Source organism: Hirundo rustica, chromosome 6, assembly GCF_015227805.2.
Source record: "Hirundo rustica isolate bHirRus1 chromosome 6, bHirRus1.pri.v3, whole genome shotgun sequence".
Taxonomy (NCBI): domain Eukaryota; kingdom Metazoa; phylum Chordata; class Aves; order Passeriformes; family Hirundinidae; genus Hirundo; species Hirundo rustica.
Window position 1 is genome coordinate 49,424,374 of NC_053455.1, and position 12,528 is coordinate 49,436,901.

General features: G+C 44.0%; 2 protein-coding genes across 3 annotated transcripts; both read left to right on the top strand.

The window, feature by feature from the left end:
- The first annotated feature begins 1,258 nt into the window (after window positions 1–1,258).
- Window positions 1,259–2,814, top strand: LOC120754313 (serum amyloid A protein-like). Its single transcript, XM_040067750.2, has 4 exons — window positions 1,259–1,286; window positions 1,592–1,735; window positions 2,060–2,198; window positions 2,641–2,814. The coding sequence occupies exons 2-4, from the start codon at window positions 1,618–1,620 to the stop codon at window positions 2,780–2,782; spliced, it is 399 nt and encodes a 132-aa protein (XP_039923684.1). The 5' UTR covers window positions 1,259–1,286; window positions 1,592–1,617; the 3' UTR covers window positions 2,783–2,814.
- A 348-nt stretch (window positions 2,815–3,162) lies between these two features.
- On the top strand, window positions 3,163–12,528 carry SAAL1 (serum amyloid A like 1). 2 transcript variants are annotated; one of them, XM_040068227.2, is made up of 12 exons: window positions 3,163–3,323; window positions 3,592–3,705; window positions 4,737–4,820; window positions 6,439–6,518; window positions 6,878–6,937; window positions 7,197–7,312; window positions 8,398–8,581; window positions 8,849–8,931; window positions 9,065–9,253; window positions 10,076–10,272; window positions 10,784–10,876; window positions 11,458–12,528. In XM_040068227.2, the coding sequence occupies exons 1-12, from the start codon at window positions 3,207–3,209 to the stop codon at window positions 11,548–11,550; spliced, it is 1,410 nt and encodes a 469-aa protein (XP_039924161.1). In that variant the 5' UTR covers window positions 3,163–3,206; the 3' UTR covers window positions 11,551–12,528. The 2 variants fall into 2 exon arrangements, with proteins under 2 accessions (XP_039924161.1, XP_039924163.1); XM_040068229.2 differs by lacking the exons at window positions 3,163–3,323; window positions 3,592–3,705 and adding an exon at window positions 3,855–4,037 and having other exon boundaries at window positions 11,458–12,522.

Genomic DNA, 12,528 nt, shown 5'->3' on the forward strand with positions numbered 1-12,528 from the left:
TGTTCTGTTCTGTATATCATACTACAGAGTATCTGTCCTGCCACTCCAGGCCTGTCTATGGAAAATATCTCCTCTCCCCTTAAGCTAATTTTTGACTGAAGTCTAGTGATGCCCAAGGAAGTTACTGTTGACATTTTATTAGCTTTATTGCACCTCTCTGAAGTCCTGCAGCTCCAGGAGCAAATTGTTTACAGTGGCAGAGTTGTGAGTGGGGCAGCTACCTTTAACTCTTCTGAGAGAAATGTAAAGTGCTCTCTTAGATGTACTAAATCATGTACAAAGCCACACAATGGGGACACTTCCTGCACACTCACTCTTCAGTGCAACTGCACTCAACCCTGGAGTTTTCTGCAGGGGAAAGGGTTGTTTCAAGTTGTTAAGGAAGGAAAGTGAGCAGGCTTTAAGCAGGGAGAGCACAATGGGTACTTAAATACTGAATCATGCCAATAGGGCAAGACGGTTGATTTAAAATCTAGCAGAATTGTGGCTGTATGGATCTGAATCCATAAGTGAAATGTTTACTGCTGTGTCCAAAACTTTCCACCTGAGCCCCCTGAGCTGTTGCAGCAGGGTGGCTGGAGTCCCTTGAGATGGGTCTATAAGAGCAGGCCAAGGTAAAATGAACCATTCAGAACCTTTTGATGGTCTGTGTGTCTGTGCTATGTTACAGCATAATCGGCAGGGGTGGAGGTGTATGTGGTTTCCTTTGCAATGGAATTGAGCAACACTTCCATTTTGCATTTCATTAACTCTGGGATTCATCTGGCAAACCCAGCATGCATGGGAATTCCCCCTAGCAGTCCCTACAGTAGCCGTTCTGGTAACAGCCCACCATTCCTTGAGCACATTGAAACACAGACTTGGCCTTGTTTTTTTATGTGCAGACAGCCAGGCACCTTCCAATCTGTGCTCTGTTCAGTCTGAGATCCATACAAAAGTGTCATCCTTAAAACAACAGTAACACTTCAAGCACATGGAACTCTTCAGCCTTTTATGCAGTTTGTCAGTCTGGTTATTAGGAGAAGCAAATAGTCCCAAGGACAGCTGAAGAAATGCCATATACTCTCTAAAAAATTGTGTAACAGGAGCTGTGAACTTTCAATAAGGACAAGGACAGGTTTCCAGTAATGATTTCTGTGTTGGGAGTGCTGGTGGGGATTTCCCAACCATGGGTATCCTTTCCAGTTTCCTCTTTTGAGGGGTTTGAATTGCTTATAAATACCCTCTCTGAGTCTGAGAGCACACGAGACAATCTCCATCTCCTTTGGCTTTGCTGTTCTGCAGCGGTGAGTGACATTCTGAATTTGTGAGCTGTGTGCAGTGTTTTGAGCTGGAATTTGGGAGCAGTACCAATGCTTTAGTATGTGGGACTACTCTGTACTCACGTCAGGAGCAGCAGGGAGTGCTAAATGTGAGTTTCTCATGTGCACCTGCTTTTATGGTGGAGCTTGTGGTTGCACAGATCCTTGCAGGGGGAGAAGGGTGTCCTGGGTGAGCCCTCAGCACTGCAGCAGCAGCCTGGGCACAGCTGGGCATGTGGCGGGTTCTCAAAGGTGCTCCAGAACTGCTCATCTCTCTCACTGTCTCCCAGCTCCCTGTCAGGCTTGGCCAGGAACCATGAGGCTCTGCGTCTGTGTTGCATTGCTCTCCACTGTTCTGTGTGTAAGCGCTGACAGACCAGCGATACTCCAAAGAATGATCTCAGCTGGACAATTTGTCCGGGATGCAGCGAGAGGTAAACTGCTGCTACCAGGGGCCCTTCCCTCGGGAATGCTCTCCCCAAGCACAGGTTACCTGCAGTCAAAGGCACAGCCCTCAGAGCTGGGAAATCGCAACTCCATGTTAGAGACCGTGCTGATTTCTGCTGCTGGATGAGAGCCTTGATCAGCCCCCATAGGCGCTTTCTGTGGGCACAGCTCTGGGCACAGGTTGATGTGGAGCAGTGCCTCACTCTGCTACTGCTTCTTGGGTCTTTCAGCTCCTGGCTGAAATGATACTGAACTATTTCTGGTGCGACTCTTTGAAGTCAACATCATCTCCAATTCTCTTTTCTCTTCAGGGTCATGGGATATGTTCAGAGCATACCGGGATATGCGTGAAGCAAATTACAAAGGTGCCGACAAGTATTTCCATGCCCGGGGGAATTATGATGCTGCCCAGAGAGGACCTGGAGGTGCTTGGGCAGCGAGAGTGATCAGGTAATGGAGTGTGCTTGGCTTGTTAACAGTGAATTGTTGGGGATCCAGGCATTCCAGCTGGAGTGAGGTCCTTTTTGACTTGTACTCAGCTTTGCACCTAGAAGGACAGCAGAGAGGGGGGAAGCAGTTCCCACCTGGACAGCCAGTCTCTATAGAAATGCTCTCTATAGGTGTCATGTGAACATGAGCCTTTCTTCTTGTCCTCCCGAGAAGACAGATTCCTCTCTCTGCATTTCTGATAAGGAACTCTCCTTCATTGCTGGTTCATTTCCCGACATAACAGCTATGGATTCCACCGCGGGCTCTCAGACAAAGGCCGAGTGTTCATTTGCATCTCACCTTGAGAAGCCCTACGGAAAAGCAGTTTAACATGAGTGAGGGAACCAGCACAAGGCTGAGCTAGATGCAGTCTGTTCAGGTGGCCTTTTCTCCTTCCCCACAGCGACGCCCGGGAGAACTGGCAAGGCAGCGTGAGCGGCAGAGGCGCCGAGGACACCCGGTTAGACCAGGAGGCGAACGCGTGGGGCCGTAGCGGCAGGGACCCGAACCGCTACCGGCCCAAGGGGCTGCCCAGCAAGTACTAGCGCAGTATTCCGCTCCTGTCACACCTCCCTTTGTACAGAATAAAGAAATCCTCCCGAGAACTGTTCTTTCGCTGCGAGCATCCATCCTCCGGGGGCGCGGAACTGCGGGGCGGGGGAGGCGGTGCCGGTGTTGGGGCATCACGGGGGCTGCCAAAGGGTCCCCCTTGGGACCCTCGGGAGCTCCGGGAGCGCGGGTCCCGCTCCCCGCGGAGGGGCGGCCCTGGGCGGGTGGGTCCTAGCACGATCCCGTTACCGTCTCGGTGCTACCCCAGCGCGATCCTGGCGCGGTCCCGTAGCGATCCCGGCGCTGCCCCGGGCGCGGGGGGCGGCAGCGGCCGCCGGTGGGTAGAGGGCGCTGTGGAGCCGCAGGCGCCGCTCTGGCCGCGCTGCCGCCTCGCTGCCCGCGCACGGCTGTGGGGCCACCATGGACCGCAACCCGTCGCCGTCGTGCAGCGATGCAGAGGAGGAGGAGGGGGACGCGGTGGGGAATACAGTGTACAGCAAGCACTGGCTCTTCAGCGTCCTCACCCGCCTCATCGAGGTGCGCGGCCGCCGGGAGGGAGCGGGCGGCGGGCCCGGTGTCGATCAGCGCCGGATGGGTGCGACGCGATCGGCTCCCAGGGCCGGGGGGGACACGCGGGACCAGCAGGGACAAACCCGGGAACACAGCGGGGACTCACAGGGGACAAATCCGAGGGTCGAGCGGGGACACGGTGGGAAAACACCCGGGAACCCAGCGGGACCCAGCGGTCCGGCTGGTGCCGGGGCTTTAGCCGGTTCGTTTTCCCCCCCGCCCCGCTGTGTCCCAGGTCATCGCCCCTGCAGAGCCGGATCCCGCCTCCAGCCCCGAGGAAACCCGGACGGAGCTGGACGAGGAGATGGAGAATGACATTTGCAAGGTGTGGGACATGTCGATGGACGAGGTAGGAGCCTTGTGCGACACCTCGGGTCGCGTCTGCCCCGGGTGTTCCGTCAGAATCGTGGTGGCAGTGGGAGAAGGTACGAAATCAGCCAGCGCGCTGGTTCTGGTGGTGTTGCTCGCGCCCCGGTGTGTCGGGCAGGGTGAGGCAGGACAGTTGGGCTGGGGCGGCACCAAACAGCCTCACCACGGAGCCTGCGCTGTGAGCGGGGCAGGACAGCCTGGAATTAACCCGGGTGCGCAGCCTGCGTCTTCAGCGTTTGGATTATGGGGATAATATTGATGCCAACTCGAAACAGGCGTATTTTCCTCTAGCAATTGCCATACATCCTGCTGGTAAGCATAGCTTTCTCTGATAGAGAAACAGCCTTTCAAAGTTTAGCTGCAGACTTGCAGTGTCAGTGTAACACAACTTCTTGGTCTTTTTCTCAGCATTCTCAAATGCTGGAACAAATTGTCAAGTTACATACACACACACACACACACACACACATATATAAATATATAAGTTTAAGTATTATTATTTTATTCCCTACCTTGTTGCTCAGATTTTTTAAATAAACATGGGGCATCAGTCTTTTATTTCTAAATAGAGAACTAATCTTTTGTTTTAATGTGGTAGAATGAGGAGGAGATTTCCTCTTTTGTGTGTTCCTATCAAGTGCTAATGGCAATCCCTTTGCTTGCTTCTTTTTTATATGTCATGATGATGTCATGCCTTAAAACGTGATATTTACTGAATTCTGGTTTAGTGTCTGTTTCTGTTGAGATAGGAAGCAATTTGCATTTTCTTGCTAATGTGACATCTTGGTTCATTCTATAGCAAATCACTGGCATACTGAATCACCAGAGGGGCTTGCTGACCTTCTCTCATTGAAAAATAAGGATTATTGGTATTAACTGTTGGCAAATAACAAATTTCTTCTAGTGGATTTGTCATCCCTTTGATCCAGTCCTTGTGCTGTGGGAACATGTTTGATTTTGCATTTGGAAATTGTAAAGGTCCATTTACTTCTCCATTCACTTTCTCCACAGGATGTTGCTTTATTTCTTCAGGAGTTCAGTGCTCCCAATATATTCATGGGAGTTTTTGCCAAGTCCAAATGCCCTCGCCTAATTGTAAGTATGGGCTGTCAAAAAGCTGTCCTGTGTTAATAGCAATAGTAGATAGCTCTGTACATGCCTTTAAATTTATCTCCCTTCTCCCATTGCATGTGTAATGTATATGGGGAACCAGGAGAAAACACAAAATCAAATTTTAAAATGCTTTTTTACTTTGTTTTGAACATGGTCTAATCAGTAAGAATTTTGGTGATGCTGAGGCGGGTACATGTCTGTTCACACATCCTCATCTAGATACACTGACGAAGGACTGAGTTTATCAAACAGAATTATAAGACCTGTTATAAAACCCAGCAGTCTGGCCTTTTTTTTCCTTTTGACTCGTTTGATGATTAGTGAACAGAAATGTTCATGAATTTGTTTAGTCAGACCTGCGGAAGTGTGGTGGTTTGACCCTGGCTGGAGGCCAGGTGCCCACCAAAGCTGCTCTGTCACTCCCCTCCTCAGCTAGGCAGGGGAGAGAAAATACAGCAAAAGGCTCATGGGTCAAGATAAGGACAGGAAGAGATCACTCACCAGTTACTGTGATCTGTCATGGGCTAAACAGACTCCACTTGGGGAAATTAATTTATTACCAATCAAATCAGAACAAGATAATGAGAAATAAACACAAAAATATTACAAAAAGTAATCTTTGGAACTGTTAAGACACCAATACTTTTTTTTTCATGTCACTGGTTTCCAGCTGGTGCTACACAGTGCACTACAGGACTCAAGGTTTTCAAAGGCATTCAATGTTAATGTAAATCCTCTTTCTCAGAAGTTACCAGATGCTTTACTCCAGGAGATGAGTGGAGACAAATAGAGCTTTGAAAGTTTAGTACTTTGTCTTTGGAAAGTACAACCCAAATTTGCAAGTGAGTGCAAATTGGCTGTCACAGCAACTTTCATGAAATAGTGTTTGCTGGAGTGCCTGCTTAATTTAGCAGAGGTAATAGCATGTTAATAATTAAGAAGACAAACTTAGTGGAGTAAGTTGATTTCTGACTTTAAATTGCTGCAAGCTAATGACTCACTTTGCTTTAGCACCACTCACCTGCAGGTATTTCAGAGCTCTCATGGTCCCCTTTACACAAGTGTGTGTCCTCTTAATGATTATCTTGGCATGAATATCCTAATGGGACTCACTGCTTAGGGGTTGTTTTTTTATTTGATTTTATTTTAGATCTCTTTAATCAGAAAATGGGCTTTGCTGGAAGCTTGTGTTAAGATCCTTTTCTTTTGTGAACAAGTGAATATCAGTGAGGGTCACTTTTATGTGATATTTTTGTTTTAGGACTCCTTTTTGATTTAATGACAGGGCTGTCAAATTAGCTTCAAAACAGTATACAAAGAATATGCAAGCAGAGCTGATTTTATTTGTTTTTATGGAACACCGTAACACCTAAATATCTGAATAGTACCCGAGTGTATTTTAGCCTGGTCTGATAGAACAGAAAAATCTGTGTGGAATCTGTGGAAAAATTTGCATCTTTGTCATGAAATCAGTGGATCGTACAAGTTTGGAAATCAAACTAGAAAACATCTTTGACCCTCTCTTACTTCTGTCTTATGGCTCTGAAAGTGAAACTGTGGACTTGCAGCTGTCTCATTATACTGTGTTCTGACTTTCCAGGAAATCTGTGTGGGAATATTAGGGAATATGGCCTGTTTCCAGGATATCTGCATGTCCATTAGCAAAGATGAGAATCTTAGGTAAGTGTCTGTGTGCTTTGTGCATGTACAGGTACTGCTTGTCTGGACTCACGATCAGGAAATTCATGTTAGGGAAGGATCTAAGCTTGTCTGCCAAGCCTCATCTTCATACCCTTTGGCTGACCATCTTTGTGTGGGAAGTGCTCAGGAAAGGAAGAAAGACCACTGTTTTGGGGGATTTTTAATCACCAGTCAAGTTAGTTTCTAAGTTTGGTGGTCCTGAGACACTGGAAGTGCATGCACAGTTAGGAAAAGCTGACTTTAATCTCATGGCTGCAGTTGGGAAGTTAATCTTTTTATACTTTCTTAAAAATAAAGATGAATTGATCAACTTTTTCCTCTGCATTTTCTCCTTAAAGCCAAGTGTTGCTGCAACGTTTGTGTGATTCAGACTCCCCAACTCTTCTGGAAACAAGCAGGTAGGACATCTCAGAAATTAGTGCATCATTAGCATTGTTCTGCTATGCTCTGATACCTGGGGAGGAAACTGACAAGTGGGCTCACTATTTTTTTATCCTCTCATCTTTTCCTTTTATTGTTTCTGTGTTGTTGTGGAATCACTTTGCTGTGAGTTAGATTCCTGTTTCTGTTTCCACTGTCATTATTTTGGATTTACACTTGTACAGCTGAAAGGAGTGAACTGGCCTCTAATTTGTTAAATGGAGAATTCTTGCCTAGGTTGTTGTTAACTTGCCTCTCCCAGCCTGAGGTGGCCAATGTCTGGGTGGAGAGGATCCGAGAAAATCCTTCTGTGTACGACTGTGTTTGCTTTATCATGTCCAGCTCTACAAATGGTAAGTTGCCAAAACAAGCTGGGATTTAGTGGGTGTTTGCAGAAGAAAAATGTGAACTGAAGTTTGCAATTTCAAAGACAAGAATTTTCAGTTGGGTTAATTCCTTTAAAATAAAGGAAACCTTGTGAGTTTAAAGTACACCAAAACAAACTTGCCCTGCCTTTGCAGGTTTATAAATGTATATAAAACCAACCAGAAAAGCATTCATAGAGAAAGGAGAAAGCTCTGGGGGAGAATCAAAATATGTTTAATTGAAGAAATTGTTATTTGCCACACCAAAAGAAAGGACATAGTTCTCATTCAGAAATATACATATGTCATTTTTGAACCCTGAAACAAGACTTCATTTAATTAATTTTTTTCTAGTCAGATACGGATTTTTTATTTTTAAAACTACCGAATCTGTGGAATGTGAACTGGGGGAACAATTCAGTTACTCTGGCGCCTGAATAGTATGCAGGCTTTGGGTGTGCAGACAGTGCTACACAAATCTCTCTTAGCACTAATTTAGCAAAAACCATACCAACTACCTAAAAATGGAAATATTTTGAATAACATTTATGTTTAACATCCAGCTCAGCTGTAACAGCAGTTGTCATTTGTTGAGGAATCCTAATAATACAGCTTTTTCAATTTATCCATTTTTTAATGCTAATTGTCAGAAATCCTGCTCCATCCAATTGAAATAACAGATCTTAAGTAAAATGCAGATTGGCAGGTGGATGATTAGCATAAAACTGCATATCTAGGAGCAAATCTTGAAAAGTTTTACTTCAGAAGCAGAAGTTAGCACTGTTCAGGAACATGGAGTCTCTTTGCAGAATAAAGTTACTTCTTCACATATGGCATGACAAGGTAGAAGATGTCAGTGGGCTTTCCAACAATCTCTACATATCAAACTCCTTCCTGGTCTGTGCCACATAAAGGAATTAAACATAGCAACCAGTAGTAGGTCATGAAGAAAATGAATTTATTTCAGTCCTGAATTTACTCTGAATACTTGTATATACTAACATTTTGTGAGCTATTTTTTTCTCTTTATTTTTAGTCTTGTTGAAATAAAAGTAACATTCTTTCTTGTGCAGTTGAACTGCTGGTGAAGGTGGGTGAAGTGGTGGACAAGCTCTTCGATCTGGATGAAGAGCTGATGTTAAACTGGATTAAAAACGGCACTTGTCGCTCTGTGGGACCATCTGTAGATGATTCCCCTGAAGAACTTCCAGACTTTAAGATTGTGCCTTGTATACTTGAAGCAGCCAAGCAAGTCCGGTAAGGGAGATTTCTTTTTGGTTTTGTGGCTGGGGAGATTACTTATAACCTTGTAAGGCCTCTACCGAAACATCTTGCTTTTAGTGGGAACAGCACAGTTTGACACATCGCTGGGGTATGTTTTCCTGGACTTGTGGTTCAAAATGAGTCAACTTGTTTGTTTGCAAAGGGAATGGCAGCAACTGCTGATGGGCTTCTCTGTGACAAAAACACAGAATATAAGCTCAGTAAGCAGCAGTTTGTGTTTTTGATGTTTGTTCTGTGTAGATCAGATAACCCAGAAGGACTGGATGTTTATATGCATATCCTGCAGCTCCTGACCACGGTGGATGAGGGTATCCAGGCTATTGGTAAGAACCTGGAATTGCTACATGTGAGGGGACCAAGATCTGGATCACCACACATGTATTGGGGAGAACAGGAATTCACGTACCTGGATTAAATTTCTTGGGTTGGTGGGTTCTCCTTTCTTTCTTTCTCAAGTGCAGGCTCCTGATGGAGGAAAAGATACTTGGAGTTTGCTTTATAACCTCGTTTGCCAGGAGCTTTGCCAGCCAGATGATCCACCGATCATTGTGCAGGAGCAGAAGACTGTCCTGGCCTCTATTTTGTCCGTGCTGTCTGCTATGTTTGCTTCACAGACAGAACAGGAATACACCAGAATGAGGAAAAGCAAGTTGTGCTTTTTTTTTTTTTTTTTTTTTTTTTAAAGTTAATAATCACAACTGGCTTCATGTGGGTGTGGAAGGTGGTTCAGTTCAGTGACATTGCATACAGTAAGACTCTTCCCTGGTTACTCAGAATCACAGCTAGCCCAAAGTTCAGTTACTGGGTGGACTGTAAATTCTGATGAGTTACAGTACCAGAATCTACAGATTCTGCTCAGTCTTCTCCATTTGGTAAATTATTGAAAATTGCAGAATTTATTTTTGCTAAAATATAGTAATACATTACTACGTTGTCATTTTATACATAATATATACTACATATATTTTTATGTAGCAATTTTTTTTTTTTTAGTAGAGGGAGGTTCTGCACTAACTTAAATCACTCTATTATTTCTTACTTTTCAATTCATGGACGAGTCTTTAGAATTAAAAGCCTGTCTTGAGAATGTGAGTCAGGGTCACCTGCAGCAGAAAGAAGCTGTGCAGTTTGGTTTGTCAGACAAGATTATCTGGATGCAAATTTAACATACTTCCCTCACTGGGTACTACTAAAGACAGTTTCCTTCTCATGCTTCTTACACTGGCATATAGTTTTTATAGATAACAGGGAAAAAGGCTTGCAGGAAAAATGTTTTGGGTTTTCTACTACATTTTCACTTGCTTCTTTGAAACTGTCTTTGAGTAACAAAACATAGCACTGTCAGACTATACATTCCTATAGCTTATGTGTAAAATCTGATGGTGTGTTTCAAAATTCAAATGCCTTGAAAGGTTGGACAAGAGTTTTCAGTGTTAAAGGTCACTGTTTTTGTTACTTTGTATTAAGATATGCCACTGATTGGAAGCTTGATTCGTATTTTACAATACATGGAGGGCTGTGGGAAGAGAGCTGTTGATAACTCCAAGGAGTCTGAGCAAGAGGAGGCTGGAAGGACTGATGTAAATGAGGAAGATTTCCATTTAAAAATTTTGAAGGATATTTGCTGTGAATTACTTTCCAATATGCTTCAAGAACTAACCAAGGTAAGAATAAACAAAACTATAGTAAGAAGTTCTGCAGGGTAGGCAAGAAAAAATTATTTCTTGTTAATGTGGACATTTTTCTGTGCAAGTGCAGTTGCTTACTGGGAATTCATTAGACAATCAAACAAAGCAACATGTATGGGAGGTGGGACGAACACAGGTTTTCTGAGATGTGTGCCAAGATTCTGTATGATAAATTCTCTAGGTATATGTTGCCCTTTCTTTTGAATGAAAGTCAGTTTATTTAAGAAATGGAAATACTGTCAATATATAATCTCACCTTCTCAGCTGGACCTTTTTAATGATGGAGGCATTCAGTTTAAGAGACTTGTAATGTGTGAGCTTTCACACCTTTTTGTATCAGCTGTGTCTGGCTTTCTCCGAGAACTGAAAGTTCTGGTTGTTTACCCATTTATAAGAGCAAAGCACATTTTGTAGATGTGTGCATAGTTTTGAGTTTGTTCTTTCAACAGCTGTTCATGACATGCTGGTTGTATTTCTGATTTTCCAGGAGAATACCTTAGAAGGACTGCACCAGGGACACCTGAATGAGCAGACATGTTCCTGTGCTTTTCAGAACCTCTTACCTCTGTATTTTGCTTCAGTGAGTATGACACAGCTGAAAAAGTGCTCCTTAGGTGGCAGGACCTTTCCAAATTTGATGTACAAACAGGACAGAATTGCTCAGGCACAGCTGAAACACCATCTAGAGCCAGCCAGTCTTACCCCCTCTGTCTATTCTGCCTCACTTCAGCCAGAGCTTTGCTGAGACCATCAGCTGATGCCAGGGCCAAACTTTGCTGATGTGAATGGATGGCTGAAAATTTATCCCAGCTGAAAATTTGTCCTGTATATTTTTATAGAAGAATTATTCTAAATATTTTTCATAGGGAGCATTTCTCTGGGTGAGAAAAGTTTCTGTGTTTCTTACAAACAAGAAAGTAAGGGCTTGAGGAAAGTGGTACCTTTCCAAAATTTAGACCCAACTGGAATTGTGGGGTTTAGGAGGAAGGTAGCCACTGTGGGGCATTTTCCATTATTTATTGCAGTGGCTGCTGCTGGCTGCTCTTATTTGGAAGGTACAGAAGTAGAAAGAGTCCCTGTACCAGTATAAGAATTCTGTGTTCCATGCAAGTTTGTTTTGTTGGGTTTTTTTTTCTCCTTGTGTGTGTTTTTTATTTGCAGGTGGAGAATTTCCTTGAAGTCCTGCGTGAAGCTGATCAGGCACTTGCTGACAATCTAGAAAAACGTTTCCCAAGCCTGAAGGTTCACACCTAAGAATGTACATGAACTATTTTCCTTCTTTGGAATGAAGATTTGCGACTGTTTCATTACAGTATTTTAGAAATCAAGTTTTCAGTAAGGGCAAGAGAATGTTCTGGGTAGCCCAGATTAACCTAGTCTGCAAGGGGAAGGAAATGGCTGTAAATCACTTCTGCATCTTTCATCCTGTCTGCTCTGGTAATGACAGACTGTGGATTTCTAATTGCTCTCCTGCAGAGAAGTTTTCTTTGAATAATTCTGAGTCCTGTGCTTTTCCACTGAAGTTGAAACAGCAAAATGAATGAAATGCACTGAGTAGTTCTTTAACATGGTGCTGGTTTCGTTCAAGTTGCTGTTGGCAAAAGGAGGATTGCTCAATAGAAAATCCCCTTCAAACACCTGATAAAAACAGTTAAATTATAGAGTTGTTTGGGGAGTTTTTTAGATCATATCAGTACCTTAGTACCTTGAGCAGGTACTGTAACAGAAATGTTTCATCCTGCTGCTTTCAAATCTGCACACTTCTCGTACTGAAGCCTCATCTCTGCTGCAGCTCTGAGCTGTGGTGTCTCAGTCCTGTGCAGTTCAAAGGATTTGAGAATATCAATGGTCTGTGCTGCAGCTTCCAGCCATTGCAGGTAACTACCCACAGTTAAGAGTTTGCAGGGCTGCTTTGGATTCAATCCCTGGTACACTTGCAGACCTTTTGGTTTTTTTGCAGCAGTCAGTGCTTTAGTTTAGAAGTGTAACATGTATCAGTTCTTTCCTTCTTCCATTTGTATGAATTATCTCAGAATGATATCAGAAACACCATGTTTTCCATGGGAGAGCTTAGGGTGTTGGGTTACTTCCAGGAAATTTAGTGTACAATCTCCCAAAACTCCCACTTCAATTATGTGATATTTTAACTGTTGTATTTTTAGATCCTGTGTATTCATGCAGTGCATCTGATACATTGTGAGTCAGGAGACAGCACAGCAGCACATCAGCTTC

Bases quoted from the DNA above. Each gene is read 5' to 3' on its own strand.
- LOC120754313 (XM_040067750.2), top strand. From the start codon at position 1,618: ATGAGGCTCTGCGTCTGTGTTGCATTGCTCTCCACTGTTCTGTGTGTA. The intron at 1,736-2,059 runs GTAAACTGCTGC...TTTTCTCTTCAG, and splicing joins TGTCCGGGATGCAGCGAGAG to GGTCATGGGATATGTTCAGA. The intron at 2,199-2,640 runs GTAATGGAGTGT...CCTTCCCCACAG, and splicing joins TGGGCAGCGAGAGTGATCAG to CGACGCCCGGGAGAACTGGC.
- SAAL1 (XM_040068227.2), top strand. From the start codon at position 3,207: ATGGACCGCAACCCGTCGCCGTCGTGCAGCGATGCAGAGGAGGAGGAG. The intron at 4,821-6,438 runs GTAAGTATGGGC...CTGACTTTCCAG, and splicing joins CCAAATGCCCTCGCCTAATT to GAAATCTGTGTGGGAATATT. The intron at 10,273-10,783 runs GTAAGAATAAAC...CTGATTTTCCAG, and splicing joins TGCTTCAAGAACTAACCAAG to GAGAATACCTTAGAAGGACT.